This window comes from Sturnus vulgaris, chromosome 7 (assembly GCF_052056855.1).
Source record: "Sturnus vulgaris isolate bStuVul1 chromosome 7, bStuVul1.hap1, whole genome shotgun sequence".
Lineage (NCBI taxonomy): Eukaryota > Metazoa > Chordata > Aves > Passeriformes > Sturnidae > Sturnus > Sturnus vulgaris.
In genome coordinates, this window is record NC_142249.1 from 40774933 (window position 1) to 40802479 (window position 27547).

The 27547-nt window shown below is 41.5% G+C and overlaps 1 protein-coding gene across 1 annotated transcript in view; it reads right to left on the reverse strand.

Moving 5' to 3' along the window:
- The window catches only part of PRPF40A (pre-mRNA processing factor 40A), a 28505-nt gene extending 10134 nt beyond the window's left edge, over nucleotides 1–18371 (reverse strand). Inside the window, exons 1-16 of the mRNA XM_088168446.1 lie at nucleotides 17994–18371; nucleotides 16190–16327; nucleotides 14283–14363; nucleotides 12917–12947; nucleotides 12650–12672; nucleotides 11136–11210; nucleotides 10926–11036; nucleotides 10051–10171; nucleotides 9585–9609; nucleotides 8299–8595; nucleotides 3735–3843; nucleotides 3385–3449; nucleotides 2149–2313; nucleotides 1775–1883; nucleotides 455–605; nucleotides 192–325 (exon numbers count right to left, since the gene is read on the reverse strand). Of these exons, the coding sequence (XP_088024572.1) occupies nucleotides 192–325; nucleotides 455–605; nucleotides 1775–1883; nucleotides 2149–2313; nucleotides 3385–3449; nucleotides 3735–3843; nucleotides 8299–8595; nucleotides 9585–9609; nucleotides 10051–10171; nucleotides 10926–11036; nucleotides 11136–11210; nucleotides 12650–12672; nucleotides 12917–12947; nucleotides 14283–14363; nucleotides 16190–16327; nucleotides 17994–18356 (1998 nt within the window). The 5' untranslated portion in view covers nucleotides 18357–18371. The remainder of the gene's footprint in view (nucleotides 1–191; nucleotides 326–454; nucleotides 606–1774; nucleotides 1884–2148; nucleotides 2314–3384; nucleotides 3450–3734; nucleotides 3844–8298; nucleotides 8596–9584; nucleotides 9610–10050; nucleotides 10172–10925; nucleotides 11037–11135; nucleotides 11211–12649; nucleotides 12673–12916; nucleotides 12948–14282; nucleotides 14364–16189; nucleotides 16328–17993) is intronic.
- Nucleotides 18372–27547: the final 9176 nt, after the last annotated feature.

Consider the following 27547-nt stretch of genomic DNA (forward strand, 5'->3'; position numbering starts at 1 on the left):
GCTGCATCTCCTTCCCATCCAGGTCTATTCCCTTGGATTTTTCCTTTTTCTTTTCCAGCTTTCAGGCCTAACACAGCAGAGAAAATGTCACAAACACCCCCTTGAACCAACTCTCAGAAATAAAAACAAAAAAAACCCCACATGGAACATCCCATGACATTTTTTAGGACAAAACCCCAAATTCCACCAACCTGGAAAGATTCCCTGTTTTTCCTCTGCCTCCTCCTTTCCCTCAGCAAACTTTTCTGCTTCTCCTCCTCCTCCTCTTTCTCCAAGGCCCTGATGTGCTCCTCAAAACAGATCAGGGCATCCTCCTTATCCATGTCTGCCAAGAAAACGGGGAAAAAGAGAGGGGGGGGGTAAAAAAAAAATAAAAAAAATAGAAAAGCAGATTATTCCTTCCCAGTGGGGCAGAATCCTCCTTCCCAGAGAATTCCAGAGCCTTTGGACTCACTCTGGAGCTCCTCATCCTCAGCAAAGGTGGGGTTGTCCATCAGGTACTGCTGGGCCTCTGACCAGGTGGTGCAGTAGGTGACATTGGCCATGTTGTCCAGAATGTTCTTCAGGGCTTCCCAGTTCCTCTTCCTCAGCTGCTTGGCTTGTTCCTGAGGGGAGAAGGGTTCACTGGGGTTCACTGTGGGCTCAGGGTGGGCAGCAATGCAAGATGGGTTGTGCAAGACAGCAGGAAATTCGCCTTTAGTTTGTATCAGATCGTGGGATTCTGGAGTGGTTGGGGTTGGAAGGGTCCTTAAAGCTCATCCCATCCATCCCACTGATTCCATCCCATTGATCCCATGGATTCCATCCTACTGATCTCATCCCACTGATTCCATCTGATCCCATCCCATTGATCCCATGGATCCCATCCCATTGATTCCATCCCAATGATCCCATGGATTCCATCCCATTGATCCCATTGATTCCATCCCAATGATCCCATTGATTCCATCCCAATGATCCCATTGATTCCATCCCAATGATCCCATTGATTCCATCCCAATGATCCCATTGATTCCATCCCATTGATCCCATTGATTCCATCCCAATGATCCCATGGATTCCATCCCATTGATCCCATCCCATGGATTCCATCCCATTGATCCCATTGATTCCATCCCATGGATTCCATCCCAATGATCCCATTGATTCCATCCCATGGATTCCATCCCATGGATTCCATCCCATTGATCCCATGGATTCCATCCCACTGATCTCATCCCATTGATTCCATCTGATCCCATCCCATTGATCCCACTGATCCCATCCCATTGATCCCACTGATCCCATCCCATTGATCCCACTGATCCCATCCCACTCTGATCCCATCCCACTGATCCTATTGATCCAATCCAATCCAATCCCATGGATCCAATCCCAAATCCCATTCCATCCCACTGATCCCATCCAATCCAATCCCAATGATCCCATCCTGAGACCAGGTTGCTCCAAGGCCCATCCACCCTGACCCTGGACACCATTTTCCCCTTTTATCATTATTATTATTATCATTATTATTATTATTACTATTATTATTATTATTATTATTACTATTATTATTATCATCATCATCATTTCACTGATTCAGAATAAAATCCATCACGTGACTGATTAAAATCCAACACACGACAAAATCAACCAGGAACAAATCCCCCAAAAAAAACCCCCCAGAACCCTAAAAAAGCTGCATTTTATCTGCCACAAAGCCTCAGGCACGGGTTTAAAGTGATTTAGGAAACAAGTGAGGGGATTTTGGACAGATGTGAAGGGAATTTACCTTTTCCTTCTTGGACAGGAAAAACAAAACATCCTCATAAATCTCCAGGCGGTCGCGCTCGGAGATGGCATTCCACACTTCCATCTCCCCAAACATCTGCTCAGCTTTCCTGGCCAAAACAGGTTCCAAAAAACCACAATTAATTATTGATTGATTGATTGATTGATTGATTGCTTCATCAATCAGCCATCGATCCCCCACAGCTCTGCTCCAAACAGGAAAATTTTCACAGGAAATCTTCATTTTTTCCTCTTGAAAAGTTTTTTTTTTTGTTTTTTTTTTTTTTTTGTTTTTTTTTTTTTTGAGCTATCTAATTTTTACAAAGGGAGTTAAAAGCTAAAATTGGAGTTGGATTTTTATCTCCAATGTCTCACTTGTATCTGGTGGTGGATGTCATCTTCTCGTGGTTTTCCAGGAAACGTTGGAAGGATTCCTTGGCTTCCTTGTACTTGGATCTGGCTTCTTCCTTCTCCTCCTTCTCTGTCTGAACTTTGTAAGCATTAAAAGCTTGTTTTTTTTCACTCAGTTTTGCCAAAGCACTGCCCAGGAAAGAAAAAAAAATAAAAGAAAAAATAAATTTTATATGATAATAAAAAAATTGTAATTTTTTTTTTTATAAAATAATTTTTTAGTACCTTTTTTTTTTGGAGATTTAAAAAAATCAAGGAAGAGAAGACAAAGAAAATCAGGAAGAGAAGACAAAGAAAATCAGGAAGAGAAGACAAAAAAAATCAGGAAGAGAAGACAAAAAAAATCAGGAAGAGAAGACAAAAAAAATCAGGAAGAGAAGACAAAAAAAATCAGGAAGAGAAGACAAAAAAAATCAGGAAGAGAAGACAAAAAAAATCAGGAAGAGAAGACAAAAAAAATCAGGAAGAGAAGACAAAAAAAATCAGGAAGAGAAGACAAAAAAAATCAGGAAGAGAAGACAAAAAAAATCAGGAAGAGAAGACAAAAAAAATCAGGAAGAGAAGACAAAAAAAATCAGGAAGAGAAGACAAAAAAAATCAGGAAGAGAAGACAAAAAAAAAAGAGGGAAAGAAAATGAAAATCCGAAAAAAAGAAAATCAGAAGAAAAAAGAAAATCAGAAAAAAAAAGAACAAAGAAAGTCAGGAAGAGAAGACAAAAAGAAAAAATAAAATAAAATCAGAAAAAAGGAAAATTAGAAGGAAAAAGAAAATCAGAAAAAAAAAGTAAATCAGAAAAAAAAAAAAAGAACATGGGAAAAGCACAAAGCAGAAAAAAAGCAAAGCAGAAAAAGAAAAAAAACAGAAAAATCAGAAAAGGAAATAAAAAAAAAAGAAAGTAAGAAAAATAAATAAGAAAATCAAAACCAGAAAGCAAAAGCCAACAGGTTTGAATAATCCAGATTTGAGACAAAATTAATCTGAACATTTGAATCCCCAAATCGACATAAAATACAAATTTCCACATTTCTTCCCAATGAGAACTCAGCTGTTGGAATCATTTCCTTCTGGAGGAAAGGAAGAAAATTCCCTTCCAATGAAAGGAATATCTGGTGCTGACAGAATTTTGGGATTTTTTTGGGAAGTAAATTCCCTAAAAAAAAAAAATAAAATTTATTGTGGGATTAAAGGGAACTCAGTACCTGTATCTGGGGTCATTAATGATCATTTTCATGGCCTGCTCCCAGGAAGCATTGGATGGAACCCGCTGTGAAAACAGGAAATTATGGATTAATTAAACCTGCAATTAACATCCAAACAAGGAAGAATTCCTTCAGAACAGCCACGGGGAAAAAAAAAAAGAAAAAAATTAATTTATTTTGAAGCTAAAACAACTTTTCACTGCAATGTTCTTGTCCTTTATTTCCTCGAGAGGGAGGAATTCTAACCCCAAAATAGCAAACAAAACCTAAAATAGAAATAAAAGCAGGTTTGATGCTTCAATAAAACTTGAATAATTGGTCATTAAAATATGAATAATTGGCCCAAATACCTTTTCTTTTAACAGTTCTTTAAATGCCTGTTTGGCCTCTTCCTTTGTGTTCCATGTGTAAGTTTTTTTCACAGGTTGGGCATCCTCATCCTCCTTCTTTGCAGCAGCACTAAAACAAAAACAACTTTATTAATTCACTTTTTTTTTTTTTTTCTAAGTTAGAAGCACTGAAAAGTCAAAAACCACCACAAAAAAAAAAGTTTATTAAATAGGAACTCCAAAAAAAATAAATATTCTAATAATTCATACAAGGCTTTTCCTTCCAGGCACCACAGCTGGTGAAAAATTATTTAGGCAAAGAATTTCCTTCCTGCTGAAGTTATTCAGAAATTATTCCTAAAAATATAATGTTGAAACTCAGCAGGAATATTAATATTTTATATAAAAATATAAAGATAAGTGCCTAAAAATGAGCTGCTTCTCCTTAATTATATCCTGCTGTCTAAAATCCCCCACAGCATTTCTTTTTGAATAACAGAAATCCTAAGTTATAATTTTCTACATAAAAGATTTTTCATTATTCATTTAAAAAAAAAAAAAAAAAAAAGGAATGATGGCTGGAACAGATAAAAATCCCTTCAGTATTTTATTTTTTTCCAGTGATAACCAATGGCACAGAGAATAAAGAGGGAAATGTCTCATGGTAATGTGGGAAATAAATAATGACAGATTTGGGGAAATCCATGGAAAAGGAGCACAAATAGGGAAGTGTTTAATGGCAATATTTGAAATAAATAATTACAGATTTTGGGAAATCCATGGAATATTCCTGGAGAATAAACAGGGAAGTGTTTCATGGTAATATGAGAAATAAATAATGACAGATTTTGGGAAATCCATGGAATGTTGCTGTCACTGATGCTGCTGAGGAATGAAAATGGCAGCAAAGGCAGGAGGATCAGGAATGATCATGGGATCATGGGATGGGATGGGATGGGACAAATCCCATCCCAATCCATGGCAGGGTCACCTCCCACTGTCCCAAACCTGGCCTGGGACACTCCCAGGGATCCAGGGACAGCCACAGCAAATCTGGGAATTCCATCCCAGGACTCAATGTGCATCCTTTCAATAAACACCAGTTTTATTCCATTTTCTCTGTTTAGTCTTTGCCCCAGGTCACAATGGGAATGATTTCCCCCAATATCCCATCCCAATCCCCCTCCCTGTGTCAGGACAGATAAAGTCTGACCAAAGGTCTCAGAGACGTGTGAGCAAACCAGAGAGATCTTTGGATGTAGAACTGGAAGAAGGAATAGAAATGAAAGCAAGTTTTGAAATTCATCATCCATCCATCATCCATCCATCATCCATCATCCATCATCCATCCATCCATCCATCCATCATCCATCATCCATCATCCATCATCCATCATCCATCATCCATCCATCCATCATCCATCCATCATCCATCCATCATCCATCATCCATCCATCCATCATCCATCCATCCATCATCCATCATCCATCATCCATCCATCCATCATCCATCATCCATCATCCATCATCCATCCATCCATCCATCATCCATCATCCATCCATCATCCATCCATCCATCATCCATCCATCCATCATCCATCATCCATCCATCATCCATCATCCATCCATCATCCATCCATCCATCATCCATCCATCCATCATCCATCATCCATCCATCATCCATCCATCATCCATCCATCCATCATCCATCCATCATCCATCATCCATCATCCATCCATCATCCATCATCCATCCATCATCCATCCATCCATCATCCATCCATCATCCATCATCCATCCATCATCCATCATCCATCATCCATCCATCATCCATCATCCATCCATCATCCATCCATCCATCATCCATCATCCATCCATCCATCATCCATCCATCATCCATCATCCATCCATCATCCATCATCCATCATCCATCCATCCATCATCCATCATCCATCCATCCATCATCCATCATCCATCCATCATCCATCCATCATCCATCCATCCATCATCCATCCATCCATCATCCATCATCCATCCATCCATCATCCATCCATCCATCATCCATCATCCATCCATCCATCATCCATCATCCATCATCCATCCATCCATCATCCATCATCCATCCATCATCCATCCATCATCCATCCATCCATCATCCATCCATCCATCATCCATCATCCATCCATCATCCATCCATCCATCATCCATCATCCATCCATCCATCATCCATCCATCCATCATCCATCCATCATCCATCATCCATCATCCATCATCCATCCATCATCCATCCATCCATCCATCATCCATCCATCATCCATCATCCATCCATCATCCATCATCCATCATCCATCATCCATCCATCATCCATCCATCCATCATCCATCCATCCATCATCCATCATCCATCCATCCATCATCCATCCATCCATCATCCATCCATCATCCATCATCCATCATCCATCATCCATCCATCATCCATCATCCATCCATCATCCATCCATCATCCATCATCCATCATCCATCCATCATCCATCCATCATCCATCATCCATCATCCATCATCCATCATCCATCCATCCATCCATCATCCATCCATCATCCATCATCCATCCATCATCCATCCATCATCCATCCATCATCCATCCATCATCCATCATCCATCATCCATCATCCATCCATCATCCATCCATCATCCATCATCCATCCATCATCCATCATCCATCCATCCATCATCCATCATCCATCCATCATCCATCATCCATCCATCATCCATCCATCATCCATCATCCATCATCCATCCATCATCCATCCATCATCCATCATCCATCCATCATCCATCATCCATCATCCATCATCCATCCATCATCCATCCATCCATCCATCATCCATCCATCATCCATCATCCATCATCCATCCATCATCCATCATCCATCCATCCATCCATCATCCATCCATCCATCCATCATCCATCCATCATCCATCATCCATCATCCATCCATCATCCATCATCCATCCATCATCCATCCATCATCCATCCATCATCCATCATCCATCCATCATCCATCATCCATCCATCCATCATCCATCATCCATCCATCATCCATCCATCATCCATCATCCATCCATCATCCATCCATCATCCATCCATCATCCATCATCCATCCATCATCCATCCATCATCCATCCATCCATCATCCATCATCCATCCATCCATCATCCATCCATCATCCATCATCCATCCATCATCCATCATCCATCATCCATCCATCCATCATCCATCATCCATCCATCCATCATCCATCATCCATCCATCATCCATCCATCATCCATCCATCCATCATCCATCCATCCATCATCCATCATCCATCCATCCATCATCCATCCATCCATCATCCATCATCCATCCATCCATCATCCATCATCCATCATCCATCCATCCATCATCCATCATCCATCCATCATCCATCCATCATCCATCCATCCATCATCCATCCATCCATCATCCATCATCCATCCATCATCCATCCATCCATCATCCATCATCCATCCATCCATCATCCATCCATCCATCATCCATCCATCATCCATCATCCATCATCCATCCATCATCCATCCATCCATCCATCATCCATCCATCATCCATCATCCATCCATCATCCATCATCCATCATCCATCATCCATCCATCATCCATCCATCCATCATCCATCCATCCATCATCCATCATCCATCCATCCATCATCCATCCATCCATCATCCATCCATCATCCATCATCCATCATCCATCATCCATCCATCATCCATCATCCATCCATCATCCATCCATCATCCATCATCCATCATCCATCCATCATCCATCCATCATCCATCATCCATCATCCATCATCCATCATCCATCCATCCATCCATCATCCATCCATCATCCATCATCCATCCATCATCCATCCATCATCCATCCATCATCCATCCATCATCCATCATCCATCATCCATCATCCATCATCCATCCATCATCCATCCATCATCCATCATCCATCCATCATCCATCATCCATCCATCCATCATCCATCATCCATCCATCATCCATCATCCATCCATCATCCATCCATCATCCATCATCCATCATCCATCCATCATCCATCCATCATCCATCATCCATCCATCATCCATCATCCATCATCCATCATCCATCCATCATCCATCCATCCATCCATCATCCATCCATCATCCATCATCCATCCATCATCCATCATCCATCCATCCATCCATCATCCATCCATCCATCCATCATCCATCCATCATCCATCATCCATCATCCATCCATCATCCATCATCCATCCATCATCCATCCATCATCCATCCATCATCCATCATCCATCCATCATCCATCATCCATCCATCCATCATCCATCATCCATCCATCATCCATCCATCATCCATCATCCATCCATCATCCATCCATCATCCATCCATCATCCATCATCCATCATCCATCCATCATCCATCATCCATCCATCATCCATCCATCCATCATCCATCCATCATCCATCATCCATCCATCCCCAATCCCAATCCCATTCCCCATCACTCACTCTGCTGTCCCCTCCTGTTTGGCCCCCTCCTCGTTGGTGGCCGTGGCGGTGTCACCGCTCTCCTGCGTCCCGGTGGCGGCGCTGGGCTGTCCCTGCTCCTCGCTGGTGGCCGTGCCAGCGCTCTCCGTGTCCCCCGTGGTGGCAGCAGCAGGAGCAGGGTCCCCCTCAGCAGCAGCAGCACCCGTGGGTGCCGCCGTGGCCGCGCCGCTCTCGGTGCCCGGGGCCGCGGTCGGGGCCCCGCTGTCGGTGGCCGCGGCCGGGGCCGAGGTGGCCGCGCTGGCGTCGTCCGGCTTCGTGCTGGGGACAAAAATTTAATTGTGTGTCACCTGGAGGTGTGGGGGTTACACAGGCAGGGCAAAGGAGGGGGAAAAGGGGGGGTTAGGGGGAGTTCGAGACTTGGAGGAGCTTTATGGGAAGTCTGGAAAAAGGGGTTGAAGAGAATCTGGAAAAAGAGTTGAAAAATCTCATAAAAAAGGGGTTGAAGGCTCACAGGAAATGTTTGAAAGTCCTCAGGAAAAAGGGTTTGAAGGCTCACAGGAAAAAAGGGTTTTAGGAACCTCAGGAAAAAAGGGTTTGAGGATCCTAGGAGAAGTTTGAAGTTCCTCACAAAAGAGGGTTTGAAGAGCCTCAGGAAAAAGGGTTGAAAAATCTCAGGAAAAAAGGCTGAAAGGCTCCCAGGAAAAAATGGTTTGGAGAACCTCAATAAAAAAAGGGTTTCAAAGCTCTCAGGAAAAAAGGTTTGAAGAACCTCAGGAAAAAAAGGTTTGAAGGCTCTCAGGAAAAAAAAAAAAAAGGGTGAAGACTCCCAGGAAAAAAGGGGTTGAAAAACCTCAGGAAAAAAGGTGGAAAGGCTCTCAGGAAAAAAAAGGGGTTTAGGATCCTCAGGAAAAAAGGGTTTGAGGATCCTAGGAAATGTTTGAAGGTCCTCAGGAAAAAGGGTTTGAAGAGCCTCAGGAAAAAGGGTTGAAAAACCTCAGGAAAAAAAGGGTTTGAAGAATCACAGGAAAAAAAGGATTTGAAGAGCCTCAGGAAAAAAAAAAAATGGTGAAGACTCCCAGGAAAAAGGGGTTGAAAAACCTCAGGAAAAAAGGTGAAGGCTCCCTGGAAAAAAAGGGGCTAAAAAACCACAGGAAAAAAAAAAAAAAGGGTGAAGACTCCCAGGAAAAAAGGGTTTGAGGATCCCAGAAAAAAGGTTTAAACTTCCTCAGGAAAGGTTTGGTTTGAAAATCCCCAGGAAAAGTTTTAAGGGCTCTCAAGTAAAAATCAGAATAATATTAAAAAAGTACCTGTTTTCTTCAGCTTTAATCATTGCTAGAGGAAAAAGAGAGAAAAAGAATTAAAATACAGCTTTAAAATGGTTCATGTACACAGAGAGTTCAGGTAATTCTTGATTTAATACAAGCAAAGTTTTAAATATTTTTGTTACAATCCAAAATTTTAATGTTTGTGCCTTTCAAAGACTGAAATCAATCGAGATTAAAATGAAGTTTAGAAATGTCACTAGGGGAAGAAAGAAAAGATTTTTTTTGGTTTAAAATAATTATTTTAATTTGGAAAAAAAAAATAGAGTTCAAAGACAAAGAAAGTTAGGATTATTAAACAGAATTTTAAGAAAAAAAATAAAATTACTGCTTCCTAATCCTTTTTTTTTTACACTTATTGTTTTCCCTCAGCTCATTTTGTTGCCAATTAATGAAATAATGTGATTAATTAATATAAATTTATAAAATTACAAGTCCAGCAGCATTTTACCTTCAAGATCCTCCAGCTCTTTGGGTTTTGCCCAACGAGATTCCTTGGTTTGGGAATTATAATAATAAGGCTTCCCAGAATCTGATTTATATTCCTTCCAGGGACACTTGGATAACAATTGCTGATGGAGAAAAAAAAGAAAAATTTTCCATGGAAAATCTCCTTTAGTAATTCCTTAAATAAAAATTCCTATTCCTAAAAAAATAATTAGCAACATCATTAAGTAATAATTATGTGGGAAAAGGTTTTGGGTGCATTAAAATTGAATTCCTGGAGGTTTTTTCTTCCTGAAATTCCTTCCAATTAAGGAAAAAAAAAAAAAAATCAACAAAATTCCAAGTTTTCCTATTTTTTTTTTCCATGGGGATTTAGCTTTGCTTGAGGTTTATTTTCAGTTCTCAGCCTCAAATTTCCAATATTCCTCAAGAAAAGAGAAAAAAAAAAAAAGGATAAAAAGTGAAAATCAATCCCATTGGATCAATTTGATATTATCCAACAGGAAGAAACCAGGAAATTCTCAGGAATTTGTTGTGTATTTTCAGAGCATTAATTTCACCAAAAAAGGAATTTTTTTTTTCTCTAAATAATTTCACTATTACTCCTCTAAATAATAAAAAGAGACACATTTTAAAATTAAAAAAAAAAAAGATGTAAAAACGAGAAAAATGGAGGAATTTTGGCCACTTTTCACCCTCAGGCTCTCTCCAAACATCCCAGGAAACTTTTTTATTTTTTTTAATTGGGAGAATTTTATTTCTTTATTCCCATTTATTCCAGCAGAATTCTGCCTTGGCTGCAGGTGTTAAGTTTGGAATGAAATCCCCCCAGAAATAAATTAATTTTTTTTTTTTTTAAATTATTATTATTTTTTTAACCTCAGCAGGAGTTTTGAGGTCATCTGGTTTCTCCCACGTGGATTGCTTGGTCTCAGTGTTGTAATAATAAGTTCTTCCATCTGGAGATTTGTGTTCAGTCCACGTGGATTTCTGTGGGGGGAAAAAAAAAAAAAGAAATAAAAATGAATTAATGATGAAATTAATTCATGAATGAATTGAAAAGAAATTGAATAAAGGAATTTTAAAGACCTTGGAGTGATCCTCGCTGGCAGAGGTGGTGGTGCTGGAGCTGGGTTGGACAGTGGACACCACGGGATGAGTGGTCTGAGACAAAAAAAAAACAAAAATTCAAAATAAAATTCCCAAAATCATCATTTTCCTGGGTGAATTTCACACAGATAACCTCAAGTTTTCAAGCAGCAAAGCAAAAGCAGGGTGGGAAAAAAAAATAAAATCACGTCTCAAGGGAGGGTTTTTGCACTAAAAAAAAACCAAACAAAAAAATCCTCAAGTGGAGGTGCTCAATTCCCAAAAATTTCCAAATAATTCCCACAAAATGCCACAAATTCCCCACAAATTCCACAAAATTCCCCAAAATTCCCACAGAATTCCCACAAAATTCCCACAAAATTCCCACAAAATTCCCACAAAATTCCCACAAAATTCCCACAAAATTCCCACAAAATTCCCACAAAATTCCCACAAAATTCCCACAAAATTCCCACAAAATTCCCACAAAATTCCCACAAAATTCCCACAAAATTCCCACAAAATTCCCACAAAATTCCCACAAAATTCCCACAAAACTCCACAAAATTCCCACAAATTCCGCAAAATTCCCACAAAATTCCACAAAATTCCCACAAATTCCAACAAATTCCCCAAAATTCCCAAAAATTCCCAAATTGCCGCAAATTCCCCAAAATTCCCCACATATTCCGAAAAAATTCCCACAAAATTCCCACCAAATTCCCCAAAAATTCCCACAAAATTCCCCAAAATTCCCACAAATTCCACAAAATTCCCACAAATTCCACAAAATTCCCACAAATTCCCAAAAATTCCAACAAATTCCCACAAAATTCCCACAAATTGCCACAAAATTCCCCATAATTCCCCCAAAATTTCCAAAAATTCCCCAAAAACTCCAAAAAATTCCCACAAAATTCCCCAAAATTCCACAAATTCTGAAAAATTCCCAAAAAATCCCCACAAATTCCCCAAAATTCCCCAAAAATTCCCAGAAATTCCCCACAAATTCCCCAAAATTCCCAAAAAATTCCCCAAATTCCCCACAAATTCCACAAATTCCCAAAAATTGCCACAAAATTCCCAAAACTCCCACAAATTCCCAAAATTCTCCACAAATTCCCCCAAAATAGTCCCAAAAAATTCCCAAAAATTCCCCAAAAATTCCCAGCAGGAATTGAAAAGGCCAAACTACAACAAGCCCGAGTTAAAATTCCAGCAGCATTTCCTGCTCCTCAAAATTTGAGGAAAATTTGGTTTTAGGAAGATTCTGGATTTCCTGAGCTCACTCCCTGTTTTCCAAAAAAAAATTGGATTTTTTTTTATCAGTCCAGGATGGAAATTTCATGGGAATAATGTGGATATTATCTGTATTTAATTAAGTTGGGATAAAGCTCACAGATTTAGAAACAATTTGGGAAAAAAATAAAAAAAAAAGGAAAAAGAATTAAAATAGAATTAATTTTTTTTTTTTAAATCCCTAAATCCACACTGGAATTGGGTTTTCCACATACCTGAGTTCCAGGAGGGGTCACACCTGGGGGAAAAAAAAAAAAATAATTAAAAATTAATAAAAGGTTTGGTGGCTTCATTTTTTTCCAAAAAAATTCCTCCATGTGTGGAAGGAAAAAAAAAAGAATAAAAATAAAAATATCCTGGGCAGCAATGGAGATTCCAGGACTTCATTTTAGGGAAAAAAATGGAATTTTTTTTTTTTTTTTTTTAATGTTTCAGCTGATTTTGGTGAAATATTTTAAAATTCTATCAAGTTGTTTACTCACCTACTTGTGCATCCATGCTGTTCACTCCTGGCTGTAAAAATAATTCCATTAAAACAATTAAATATTTGAACAATTACATTTAAATGATTAATTACTGAGAAATTCAAGCCTAAAAAAAAAAAAAAAAAAAAAAAAAAATCCAATATTTGTTATCCAAGCAAGGCCTTTCTGCCATAAAAGGCTTTGATTCCATAAATTACAATTCCTGCTTCCTTCTTAATTATCCCTGCTCATTAAATAAGCAATTAGCAACATCATTAATTGGGATAATTACGTGGAAAAAGGTTTGGGGTGCATTCAAGTTCAATTCCTGGAGGTTTTTTTCTTCCTGAAATTTCTTCCAATTAAAGAAAAAAAAAAAATCAACAAAATTCCAAATTTTGGTTTTTTTTCCCCATGGGGATTTAGCTTTGCTTGAGGTTTATTTTCAGTTCTCAGCCAAAAACTTCAAATATTCCTCAAGAAAAGAGAAAAAAAATGGATAAAAAGTGAAAATCAATCAAATTGGATTAATTGGATTTGATATTATCCAACAGGAATAAATCAGGAAATTTTCAGGAATTTGTTGTGTATTTTCAGAGAGTTAATTTGACCAAAATATGAAATTTTAGGAGTTTTTTTTTTTAATTTTAAGAGCATTAATCTGACCAAAATTTTGATTTTTTTAGGAATTTCACTGCTCCTGATCAGCACCACAGGAAATTCCAGAGGGATTTAGGAATTTAAATCTTCAGGGGGAGAAAAATAAAAATAAATAAATTTTTCCACACTGAAATGGCTGGAACTGGTTTTAAGGAAATATCTTAGGCTTGGATTAAATTTATTTTTTTTAGAATCTAAATTTATTTTTTTAGAATTTTAATTTTTTTCCCCTCAGATATTTCACCTGTATTTTAACTTTTCCCCTCTCCTTTTCCACCCAAAGAATTCCTCATTCCTTGAGCCATTCCAGTAATTTTTTTAATACTCAATTGGATTTCAGGAATTTTTAATTTAAAAAAATAAAAATCTCTTTCTAATGGATTTGAATATCTTTAATATTGAATTAAAACTCTTGAAAAAATTATAATTTAAGAGAGAAAAATCTCTCAATCCAAGGTCACAGTGATTCCTGCCAAAGTGCAGGAAGGAATGAAAGGAAAATTAAAAGGAATTTAAAAAATGGTGAAAATCACGAAAAAAAAAATTAATTTATTTTTATCATCATTCAAGAACCACATACAACTCCATTATAACAAAAAAAAACACATTTAAAATTTTAAATCTTATTTTTTAATCGAAGGAAAAGAAGAGTGAACAACAACAACAGCTAAGAAAAGGTTTGAAAAATGAAAAAAAATTTAAAAAAAAATGGAATTAAACTCACAGGAACCGTGGGCTGCATGGCAGCCTGGGACATGTGGGACATCATCATCCCAGGCATCACTGACTGCATCATGCCAGGCATCTGCAATTCCAAAAAAAAAAAAAAAAAAATTAAAGGATTTTCCACACATTCCAGTAAATTCTCCACGTAAAATATTCCATTTTGTATTGAAAACACGTTATAATTCACATTAGAGGTGCATTAATTACCTGTTCTCATTCCAAAAAACTCGAATAAATCCCAAATTATGCATTGATAATTCAAGTTAGAGGCACATTTTGTTTTAAATTAATCACCTGTTCTCATTCCAAAACACAGTGAACTAATTCCAAATTATGGAATTATAATTAAAGTTAGAGGTGCATTAATAAATCCCAAATTATGGATTGATAATTAGAGGTGTATTAATTATCTGTTCTCATTCCAAAATTTTTTTTAAATCCCAAACTATGGATTGATAATTCAGGTTAGAGGCACATTTTATTTTAAATTAATTACCTGTTCTCATTCTAAAAACCTTGAATAAATCCCAAATTATAAATTGATAATTAGAGGTGCATTAATTATCTGTTCTCATTCCAAATACCTTGAACTAATCCCAAATTATGGATTGATAATTAGAGTAAGAGCAGCATTAGTTCAATGTTTTTGGAATGAGAACAGGTGATTAATATCTAATTATGGATTGATAATTAAAGTTAGAGGTGCATTAATAAATCCCAAATTATGGATTTACAATTAGAGTTAGAGGTGCATTAATTATCTGTTCTCATTCCAAAAACATTGAGCTAATCCCAAATTATGCATTGATAATTCAGGTTAGAGGCACATTTTATTTTAAATTAATCACCTGTTCTCATTCCAAAAAACTTGAATAAATCCCAAATTATGGATTTCTAATTAGAGTCACATTAATTATCTTTTCTCATTCCAAAAACCTTGAACTAATCCCAAATTATGGATTGATAATTAGAGTCAGAGGCACATTTTATTTTAAATTAATTACCTGTTCTCATTCCAAAAACATTGCACCAAACCCAAATTATGGATTGATAATTCAGGTTAGAGATGCATAAATAAATCCCAAATTATGGATTGATAATTCAAGTTAGAGGCACATTTTATTTTAAATTAATCACCTGTTCTCATTCCAAAACACAGTGAACTAATTCCAAATTATGGAATTATAATTAAAGTTAGAGGTGCATTAATAAATCCCAAATTATGGATTGATAATTAGAGGTGCATTAATTATCTGTTCTCATTCAAAAGTTTTTTAAAAATCCCAAATTATGGATTGATAATTCAAGTTACAGATGCATTAATTACCTGTTCTCTTTCTAAAAAACTTGAACAAATCTCAAATTATGGATTTCTAATTCAAGTTAGAGGCACATTTTATTTTAAATTAACCACCTGTTCTCATTCCAAAAACCTTGAACTAATCCCAAATTATGGATTGATAATTAGAGTTAGAGGCACATTTTATTTTAAATTAATTACCTGTTCTCATTCCAAAAAACTCGAATAAATTCCAAATTATGGATTGATAATTCAGGTTAGAGGTGCATTAATAAATCCCAAATTATGGATTTATAATTCAAGTTAGAGGCACATTTTATTTTAAATTAATTAAGTGTTCTCATTCCAAAAACCTTGAATAAATCCCAAACTATGGATTTATAATTCGAGGCACATTAATTACCACTTCTCCCCCCAATTTCTAATTAAATCTACAGAAGTTGCTCAATTCCCTGTCCCCCATGAGACCACTCTGAAGCTGGGCAGGATGAAATCCCTCAATTCCTGACATTTCCTTTTCCCAGGGAGATTTTACCCAGACCAATCCTGGATTAATTAAAAAAATGTAAAAATAAAAAATAAAAATAAATCCTGGAATCGCTCACCTGCCCCATGGGGGGTCCTCCCATGGGGGGCATCATCTGAGGCATCATCCCGTGGGGCACTGGGGGCATGTTGGGGGGTCTCTGCCCCATGGGGTGCATGCCCATGGGGGGGTAGTGGGGCATTCCTGGGTGTCCCATCTGCAAAATAACAAAAAAAAAATCACCAATCACTCTCAAAAATGAGAATAAGGAACATCCCTTTGCTGGTTTTTTTAAATTATTTTAATTATTCGACCGCTCGAAGAACTTTGTGCTCCTCTGTATGATGGACCTTGGCAGAATTGCCCTTTGGGAAAAAGAAATTAAAAAATCCAATTATTGATCACAGAATGGTTTGGGGTATCAGGGATCTTAAAATTTCCTCCAGTTCCACCCTCTGGGACCCTTCCACCACCCCGGGAGCTCCAACCTGACCTTGGACCCTCCCAGGGGAAAGATTCCTCCCTCATTTCCCCTCACTCTGCCCCCTTTCCCAAAAGCAAAAATTTTCCAAAGATTTTTTTTTTTTTTCCTCATCCCAGAACATTCCTTGAGCCTTGAGGCAGCCACACAAAGAAACCAGGAGCAACTGAAAATGTTGGAATCTTGTGGCCAGAACATCTGGACTTTTCCTCTCACAGCACATGCAGTGATGGCTCCTATTTCCCAAATCCCAGGTAAATCCACTTCCTAAAATTCTCACCTGACCCTTTTTTGGAGCGTTTTCCTTCCTTTCAGAGGGACCTGCCAGCCTGCTGCTGTCACTTGTGGAGAGGTAGAAAATTCCCCCCTGAGCCTCCTTTTTTTTTTTTTTTCCATGCTGAGCCCCTTTCCCAGCTCCAGCCAGGACTGTGGTGCCCTGGGGAGCATTGGGAGCAGCGTTCCCAGCAGCTCAGCGAGCTGATCCTGCCCTGGGAGCACATCTGGAGTGACCCTGACCCCCCTGAGACACATCTGGAATAATCCTGTCCCCCCCCGAGACACATTTGGAGTGATCCTGTTCCTCTAGAGGCACATCTGGAATGATCCTGCCCCCCTGAGACACATCTGGAGTGATCCTGCCCCCCTCTAGAGGCACATCTGGAATGATCCTGTTCCTCTAAAGGCACATCGGGAGTGATCCTGTCCCCCCCCGAGGCACATCTGGGCTGCTGTGCCCAGCTGTGGCTCCTCAGCACAGCAGGGCCAGGAGCTCCTGGAGCTGAGCAAGGGCTGGAGCATCAGGAAAGGCTGAGGGAGCTGGGGCTGCTCAGCCTGGAGTGTCCCCGAGTGTCCCTGTCCGTCCCAATGTGTTCCTGGCTATCCCTGAGTGTCCCTGTTTGTCCCAGCGTCCCCACTGGTGTCCCAGTCTGTCTCAGTGTGTCCCTGTATGTACTTCTGTCCTTGGGTGACCCTGTCTGTCCCAGTGTGTCCCTGGGCGTCCCTGCCTGTCCCCAATGTGTCCCCAGTGTGTCCCTGCCTGTCCCTGGGTGTCCCTGTCCATCCCCAGTGTGCCCCTGTCTGTCCCTGGGTGTCCCTGTCCGTCCCCAGTGTGTCCCTGTCTATCCCAGTCTGTTCCCACTGTCTCCCTGTCTGTCCCTGAGTGCAGAAAGAGCTCCCAGCAAGGCACCCCCCGAGCAGGGACTGATCCCAGAAAGTTCCAGCCGCACACGAGCCAAAACTTCTCCCCTGCGCAGGTGTCAAGAGCGCACAGAGCTCTGACCTCCCCCCCCGCAACCTCCCGCACACACAACCCCGCGCCACGGGCTGCCCATCCCACCCAAACCCTCCGGCAGGGAGGCGTGAGCGGCTCCCGGCTCGCCGCTAACGCCGAGCCCTCACTCACCATCAGAGAGCCTCGGTCGACGCCGCCGGGCCGCATGGCGGGGCTGAGCAGGGAGCCCCCGCAGCGGCCCAGGAGGCGCCCGCGCAGCGGCGGCCGCGGCGCCGCGGGCCCGAAGGGCAGCAGCGGCTCGGGCTCCCCGCGGGGCGGGAGCAGCGGCGCCAGCAGGCTGACGGGCTTCCCCGCCGGCCAATCAGGGCGCGCCGCCAGCCGCGCGCTCTTCGGCGATTGGTCGGCTCCCGAGCCCACCGGCCGCACGGCGTCGCCCGGCGTCAGCTGCATGAGGGGCGGCGGCTTCGGCAAAGAGAAGGGCAGAGGTTGCGGGGAGGCGGCGGCGGCCGCGGCCGTGGAATCCCCGCCGGACATGGCGGCGGCGAGCGGCTCGGCCCCGCCGCGCGGGTTCGGCTCGGGCGGCTGCCGGGAAGCGCGGGACGCGGAGCGAAGCGGCGGCTGCGGCGGCCGAGCGCGCGGGGCACGCCGGGAAACCGCTCACGTGGGACCGGGGGCGGTGCGCGATGCGCCGGGCGGTACCAAGATCGCCGGAAGGAAGGGGGGACTTCCCCCTGCTCCTCTTTCAGCTCGGCGTTCAAGCCGACCGGGAGGTGGCGGTAGATCTACCCTCAGCCGTGCTGCGGGTGGTACGCGCCGTGTTCTTGCTTCCCCCCCCCTCCCCTCCGTGGCGGTGCGGGTGGTACGGGCCGAGCGCGGCTCCCCCCGCCCCGCGCGCTTTGGTCGGTGCCGCTGAGGGGGAGCGGCCGCCATGGCGGGCGGGGAGGCGGCGGTGGGAACGGGAATGTCCCGGTGGGAGCGGGGATTATCCCGCTGGAATCGGGAATATTCCGCCGGAATATCCCATAGGGGGTCAGCCCATGCCGCTCCTTCACCTGCACAGCCCCACGGTCCCTCCGTGTGTCTGCGAGCCTCGTCCGGGCGCTGCCGGAGCTGTGGCAGCCCTGAGGCCTTGGGCGCTCCCAGAGATGCCGCGGCAGCCGCGGCTTCTCTGGGAATTTCAGCCCCAAAAATCCCCAAAATCCCCCCAAAAATCCTCAAATCCCCAAACCCCAACATCCATCCCTGCTCTCTCAGCGATCTCAGCCCGTTCCCTGTGTCCTGTCTCTGCAGGCCACAAAAAAGATTAAAAAAAAAAAAAAAAAGCCCGAGAGGGAGAAGTGAAAGCACAAACAATGATAAAGGTCGGTGTCACTTCAGTTGGGAGTGACTGAAATGGAACTCTTGGTTTCCAAGGAAAAGTGAAAATTATTTTTTTTTTTCCTTCCACAAAGCCTCCCTGCCAAGGTTTAGGTGTGCAGGAAGGAGTTAATTAATTAATTAAATCAAGGTATGATATCAAATTATTGCCCATCAATCAAATCTCTGGGAGACATGCGTTTGGTGTCTTTGATAATCTTGGTTTAATATCAAAAATGCACCTGAATAAAGTGGGAGAAGGGCTGGGAAAGTTGGGAAAAAAAATTCCCAATAATTTAGGATTTGGTTTTGTGCCACTTCACACCAAGTTTAGTCAATCCCACTCAGGGATGTGGATTTTTATTTTAATTTTAATTTTTTAATTATTTATTTTATTTATAATACATTTTATATTTTTATTTTATTTTTATTGCATGTCCCATGTCTCATTGCTGTCCTTGAGGAGAGGGGATCTTTAGTACTTTGATTATTTTTATTTCTTTGTTTTAACCACAGCTGCCTAAAATCAATCTAAATCAAGTGAATTTATTTAAATTTTTCTGATTTTTTTAAAACTGTTTTTGTGGTTTTACAAAAATTTTAATAGAGCATCCAATCCTTCTTCCTGATCCTGGAGGAAACTTCTGATTTTTAATCTGGATTTTCAAACGGGATTTTTTTTGGTAGGAAATAGAGAGTTCCACGGTTGAAAAAATTGAAATGAAAATTCTGAAATAGAGAATTTTGAAATTAAAATTCTGAAATGAAGATTCTGAAATAGAGAATTTTGAAATAGAAATTCGGAAATGCAAACCCTGAAATAAAAACCCCGAGGCACAAATTCTGAAATACGAATTCGGGGATACAAACTCTGAAATAAAAACCCCTGATATAAAAAAATTGTGAAATACAAATTCCGAAATAACAATTTGGAAATGTAAATTCTGCAGTGCAAATTGTGAAATACGGAATTTTGGAACACAGATGGTTGGGACAATAAATAGGAATTGGAATTCCTTTTCCGTGGAATTGTAACTTTTAGCTGGAATACATTTAACCAGTGATCTGGTTATTAAAATTTTTTAGTTTTTTTTTTTTTTTTTCTCTCAGAAAAACTCTTTTATTCCCTAGAAACTCGATATCCGATCGCTGGCAGGTGTTTCCCAGGCACCGAGGGATGGATTTCGGATTTCTTTGGGGAAAGGAGAATTCCGGGAGAATTCCGGGAGAATTCTGGGAGAATTCCGGAGGAATTTCAGGAGAATTCTGGGAGAATTCCAGGAGAGTTCCGGGAGAACTCCGGGAGAATTCCAGGAGAATTCCGGGGGAATTTCAGGAGAATTCCTGGAGAATTCCAGGACAATTCCGTGAGAATTCCGGGAGAATTCCAGCAGAATTCCGGGAGAATTCCAGGAGAATTTCAGGGGAATTCCAGGACAATTCCAGCAGAATTCCAGCAGAATTCCGGGAGAATTCCAGGAGAATTTCAGGGGAATTCCAGGACAATTCCAGCAGAATTCCGGGAGAATTCCAGGACAATTCCGGGAGCGGCCAGCAGGGGGAGCCATTGCCGGCCCATCCCGGGCTCCTCCACAGGCGCTGGGCCACGACCGAGAAACGGAAATTATCGATCCCGAGATGGGCGAGGACAGAGAGAGTTTGAATTTTTAATCCGGGTATGGGTGACGACAAACCTCTCTAAAAGATTTTGAATTTGCAATTCAGATTTGGGTGAGGACAAAACTTTCATAGACATTTTGAATTTTCAATCCAGAGCTGGGCAAAGAGAAACCTTTCAAAGAGATTTTTAATTTCCAATCCAGATCTGGGTAAGGACAAACCTTTCAAAGATATTTTAAATTTTCAATCCAGATCTGAGTGAGGACAAACCTTTCAGAGTGATTTTGAATTTCCAATCTGGATCTGGGCAAGGAGAAACCTTTCAAAAAAGATTTTGAATTTCCAATCCAAATCTGGGCAAGGACAAAACTTTCTCAGATATTTTGAGTTTCCAATCCAGGTCTGAGTGAGGACAAACCTTTTGAGAGGAGTGGGGGATTTGTCTTTACAAAATAAAACCAGCCCTGAGAGATCAAAGAAACAATGGGAAGGATTCCAGTGATGGGTGAATGGAATAAAAAGAGATTTGCCTTTACAAACAAACTGCAGCTTTGCTGAGAAATGGAATTGGGCATTGAAAGGAGCAATGGGGAAAAGCCATGAATTCCATAGGAATGAAAAATGCCAAGGGAGGGTTGTACATTCGAGGGGAATCTCAGGGATCAGGGTTTGGGAAGTCTGGGCCTCTCCAGTCCCTCAGCAATGGGGAAAGAGAGAGGGAAATTGGGATAAAAAGGGAGGGGAGTCCTCCAAAAATGGGAGAGAGCCCAGGGGAATGGCCCATGGGCTCTGCCTTTATTCCATACAGGAAAAGGACTCCTCTGCCTCCTGTTGGGACACCAACCTCTGCTCTCTGTAAATTCATTTTCCTGACACTTCCAAAGAGATTTTGAGTTCCCAGCCCATTTGGAATCCTGTGATTCCCAGGAAATCCTGGTTTGGTTCCTTGGAGCTGGGGTTCCACGGGCAGAGTGGGTTTGGCAAACACAGGGTTGGGTTCAATGTGCCACATCCAGCTGGGATAGAAAACTTCACCATCTTATCAATCCAGTCTCTTAATTAATTAAGGCATATTCTTACTTACAGCTGTAGAAACATAAATTTTTTTTTTTTTCTGCTTAATTCCTGTATACTTCTAATTTTACATCCATCCAAGCTTTTTCCAAGGCTGCAAATCAAACCATCTCCAGCAAAGCCTCAGGGATGGGAGTAGCAATTAATCCATGAAATCCTTTTTTAGGAGCAGCTTTTAACAGTCAGAAACACTGGCAGATTCTGTCGGGAAGGGAATAACTCCCAGTTGAATCCAGTGAATTCTTAGCCAAATGTGGACCTGGCTGGTGTTAAACCATCTCCAGTTTCTGTAACTGGCACTGGCAGAGTCTCAGTCTAGGTGTGATGCAAACAGAAACTGCAGCATCCAGAAAACCCAACCCCACAGGGAATTTATAAAGAAATTTCGATTTAATAAGGAAAATTCACTGCTGGGAAATTTTGATTTTCGTGGGCTAAAGAATGAAGAAGAAGTTTGTCAGAGGAAGAAATAAAGGCAAAAAAAATACTTGAGGGATATGGGGAAAAGCTCCCTGCTGTTTTCCAAACGTGGATTCAGCCATCCTGACACTCCTTGGAAGGAAAACAGAGCCCCACCCTCCCCACAGCATCGGTTTAAAAACCCCAAATCACTGCAATTCTTAAATAACTTATGAGCTCTAATGGAAAAAAAAAAAAAAACAACAACAAAAAAAACCCACCCAGCTCAGTCTGCTGGAGGTGGAGCTGCCGGGAAAAACCATCCAAGGAAAAGCAGCCCCAGGTTCCTGCTGGATCCCATTTCTGGGATTGGGAATGCTCAGAGCCAGGTCAGCAGCTCCAGGGGGGGATGTGTTACCCCAGGCGTGTCCTGCTCCCACTTTTCACCCCACAAAACATCAGGATTCTCACCAGCCCGATGCAGGGAAAAGTAAAAAGACTAAATCCTTTTTTTTTTTTTCCTCCTGGGGGAAAAAAGTCTGAATCTGAGGATTAATAATTCCTAGGGAATATTTCATGGGATGGAAACAGTGGGAATTCCTCTGGAAATGAGGTGACACCTCTGGAGCAGCTTGAGCATGGAAAAAAAACCTAAATCCTTTTTTTTCCCCAATTTTTTTCCCCTGGGGCAAAAAAGTCTGAATCTGAGGATTAATTATTCCTAGGGAATGTTCCATGGGATGGAAACGGTGGGAATTCCTCTGGAAATGAGGTGACACCTTAAAGCAGCTTGAGTTTGGAAAAAAAGACTAAATCCATTTTTTTCTTCCCCCTGGAGAAAAAAAAAGTCTGAATCTGAGGATTAATAATTCCTAGGGAATGTTTCATGGGATGGAAACAGTGGGAATTCCTCTGGAAATGGGGTGACACCTCTGGAGCAGCTTGAGCATGGAAAAAAAGGCTAAATCCATATTTTTTTTTCCTCTGGGGAAAAAAAAATCTGAATGTGAGGATTAATAATTCCTAGGGAATGTTCCATGGGATGGAAACGGTGGGAATTCCTCTGGAAATGAGGTGACACCTCTGGAGAGCTCTGGGATGTCCCTGGAGCAGCTTGAGCATGGAGGTGTCCATTTCATGAGATCCATTGGAGGGAATTTGGGAGTCTGGGGAATTCCTGTATTTTAACAGCTCGGGAAGGTGAGAATTTGAGGGATGGGCACCATGAGGAGCAGCACATCCCAAATCCAGCACCAGAGGAAGGATGGGAAGCAGCTGCAGCAAAGCCAGGGCAAAATACAAAAGAAAAAAATGTGAGAATTCCAAAATTCCAACTGACATCCCCCTTGGATACTTCCAGCCTTACAGGAATTCTCACTCCGAGAGGGATAATTTGGACTTTGTAGGATAAATATCAGACTTTTCCCACCTGATTTGGCCTCCAGGAGAATCCCAGTTAAACCCTGCTGCACCTCACGTGCCTAATCCCGGATTTCCATGGTTAACAAGGGATTTGATCCTAAAGAATTGCAGCTCCAGCCCTTATTGTTTCCATCTGCTTGTTGTTTTCCATAAAAATCACAGGCTGGAGCAGAGATCAGTAATATTCCTGCCTTGATCCCAGTGCTGCATAGCTGATGAATTCATGGATTTAGGACAAATAATCCCGATTTCATTACCAGCAAGTGCTAGAAATAAAAACGGGCTCGGGACTATTGGTGGAAAAACAAATCCCGGAGTCGTAAGAGGGGATTAAAATTGGAAAGATAAAAAAAAAAAAAAAAAAAAAAAAAAAAAAAAAAAAAAAAAAATCTCTCCGGAGAAATGTTCAAAAGCCAGGAGAGTGGTGACAGCTGCTTCCCAGAATCCAGCTCTCCAGGGGCACTTGGGAACCTTTGGATAGGGGAAATAAAAGTGGGGAAGAAATGGGGGAGCAGGGGGTGGAGAAATCCCAATAAAAGAGCTCGGGATGAGCTGGAATTGTTGTTTTTCCCACTTTGGAGCTGTCTGGGGGGTGCCTAAGGAGCCCCATGAGGCTGAAGAGGAAAGGGTGAGGATAAAGCTGAAAGGGAACGGAGCTGCAGTTAATTCCTGATCCCTGGGAAGAGCAATGGGATAATGGCAATTCCCTGCCCCTGGGAATGGGATCTTCCCCAGCAGGAATGAAAAACAAAGGTGATTTTTCCAGGGAAAAATGACTTTTTCAGGGAATATCCAAAGGAGAGAGGAAATGGCCATTCCCTGCTCCTGGGAATGGGATCTTCCCCAGCAGGATGGAAAAACAAAAATTACTCTTCCAGGGAAATAAGACTTTTCTGGGGAATATCCAAAGGAGTGGGATAATGGCCATTCCCTGTTCCTGGGAATGGGATCACTCACAGCAGGAATGAAAAACAAAAATTACTTTTCCAGTGAAAAATTACTTTTCCAGGGAATATCCAAAGGAGTGAGGAAATGGCAATTCCCTGCTCCTGGGAATGGGATCTTCCCCAGCAGGAATGAAAAACAAAAATGACTTTTCCAGGGATTCTCCAGAGGAGTGGGATAATGGCAATTCCCCTTCCCTGGGAATGAGATCACTCCCAGCAGGAGGGGAGAACACAAGTGGCCTCTCCAGGGAATGTCAAGTGGGATGGAAGAGCTGGGATGAACACCCTGAGGGGGATATTTGGGAATAGCTGTGGGCATCAGCTGCTCCAGATCCAGGGGTGGCCTCTCCCTCAGGAAGGCAAATTCTCAGTGAATAATTCTCTGGAATGCTTTTTTCCCCTTTATTTCTACTTTATTTCCTTTTTTTTTTTTTTTTTTCCTTCTTCTTGTAATAAATCTCATGTACCTTATCCCAGTTCTGGAGTTCATTCCATAGAATCCCAGACTGGTTTGGGCTGGATGAGACCTTAAATCCCATCCCAATCCAGCCCTGCCATGGCAGGGACACCTCCCACTCTCCCAGGTTATTCCAGCCTGGCCTTGGCCACTGCCAGGGATCCAGGGGCAGCCACAGCAAATCTGGGAATTCCCAATTCCCAACATCCCAATATCCAATATCCCAATATCCAATAACCCAATATCCCCATATCCCCATATCCCAATATCCAATATCCCAATATCCAATATCCAATATCCAATATCCAATATCCCAATATCCAATATCCAATTCCCAATATCCAATATCCAATATCCCAATATCCCAATATCCAATTCCCAATATCCAATATCCCAATATCCCAATATCCAATATCCAATATCCAATTCCCAATATCCCAATATCCAATATCCAATATCCAATATCCCAATTCCCAATATCCAATATCCAATATCCAATATCCCAATATCCCAATATCCAATATCCAATATCCCAATATCCAATATCCAATATCCAATATCCAATTCCCAATATCCCAATATCCAATATCCCAATTCCCAATATCCAATATCCAATATCCAATATCCAATTCCCAATATCCCAATATCCATCCCTGCTCAGTTTCAGTCTGAAGCTGAACAATCAAACATCTCTGTAACAAAGGCAAACACAGCCATGGAATTCCTTTTTTAATACAATTCTTGTTAAATCCATCTCCAGCCTCCCACATCTCCCAGATCCCAGCTCCGATATTTGGCAGGAAAATAAACCCCCAGAGGGAGTTCTGGGTGAGCTGGGCAGGCAGGGAATGTGCAGAGGGAATTCCTGCCCCTTGGAATATAATCCCAGGCACGCTGAGCAGGGCTCAGGGGCTGCCACAGAACATCAGGAACGTCAAACCTCCCCAAAATCCTCATTTTCCTTTTTGGAAAAACAGCGGATCCAAGCCCTGTCCAACCTGGCCTTGGGCACTCCCAGGGATCCAGGGGCAGCCACAGCTGCTCTGGGAATTCCCAATTCCCAAAATCCCATCCATCCCTGCCCATTCCCTGTGTCCTGTCCCTCCATCCCTTTTCCAAAGTCAGCTCACGGGCACGGGCACAGCCAGGATGGAAACACCACGTGCTGTAATTGCATTCTGCATCCAAATTAAAAAATCCAATTATACCCAAAGCCTTTAAACACGGTTAATGAATTGAAAACTTCCTCAGGAACTCGGCCTAGAGGAGAGGAGCTTGGAGGTGACTGAAATGTGACATTCCAGGGCCTGGAGGGGCTCCAGGAGAGCTGGGGAGGGACTGGGGACAAGGGATGGAGGGACAGGACACAGGGAATGGGCAGGGATGGATGGGATTTTGGGAATTGGGAATTCCCAGATTTGCTGTGGCTGCCCCTGGATCCCTGGGAATTCCCAAGGCCAGGCTGGACAGTGGGAGGTGTCTGAACACAAAATTGGAATATTTGTCTTCCACACAACAAAATCCCAGCAAACCCTTGGGATATTTTCTGATTTTCTTGATGTTATTTTCGTGCTGGTTTGGAGATGCAGGGAAAAGCAGACCAAACCAATTTACATTTAAAATGTGATGAATTCCAGTAATTTTTCCTCACTTCTTGTGTTTAACTCCCACCTGATACAAATCAGCAATTTTGGGTTCCTCTATTCAAATCCTTGGGCTCAGTGATATTTGTACAGCACTGTTTTATTTTCCAACCCCACAGGCACTGAGTTATTTAAGAATTTTTATTGGATTCAGTGAAAACAGGATTGCTCTCCTATCTGATTTTAGGAGTTTCTCTTCCCTTTGGTTTTTATAAATCCTGGAGCTGTGATCCCATGCCAGACATTTACAGCCAGGAGTAAATTCCAAAATTAATTGCACCAAGGATACAAAATGGCTGTTTGGACAAACAGACAAAGCTAAAACAGCTAAAATTGCTGCTGTGTTATTGTACATTTAAATTTTATGTATTTTAGCATTGTTTAGACTTTAGCTGCAGATTTAAAGACTAGATAATTGCAGAAGGAATTATTAGGGGAGGTTTTGTCTTTATAAATTATACAAACCCACTCTTCATGCAGTATTTTTCCCCAGGAAAATCAAGCCTCTAGTCGAGTGTGGAATTTCATTTGTCTCACTTAATTTCCTTCCTATAAATCATGAGGGGGGAAAGAATAAAAAAAAATGTGGCTTTGAGAAAAATAAACCGGTTGTGTGTCAGGATTAAATCGTGGAGGAACATCCCCTGTAAGAAAAGCAGGATTTTAAGGAATTATTTATCCAGGGAGGCCTGGTAATGAGCTGCTCTCTTAGAAACCACAGCAGGTGTTTGTGTGACTGGCAGCCCCTATTAAAAATGTATAAAAACGCATTTTGATTAGTCTAAAAATGCATTTTATTCCAGCAGC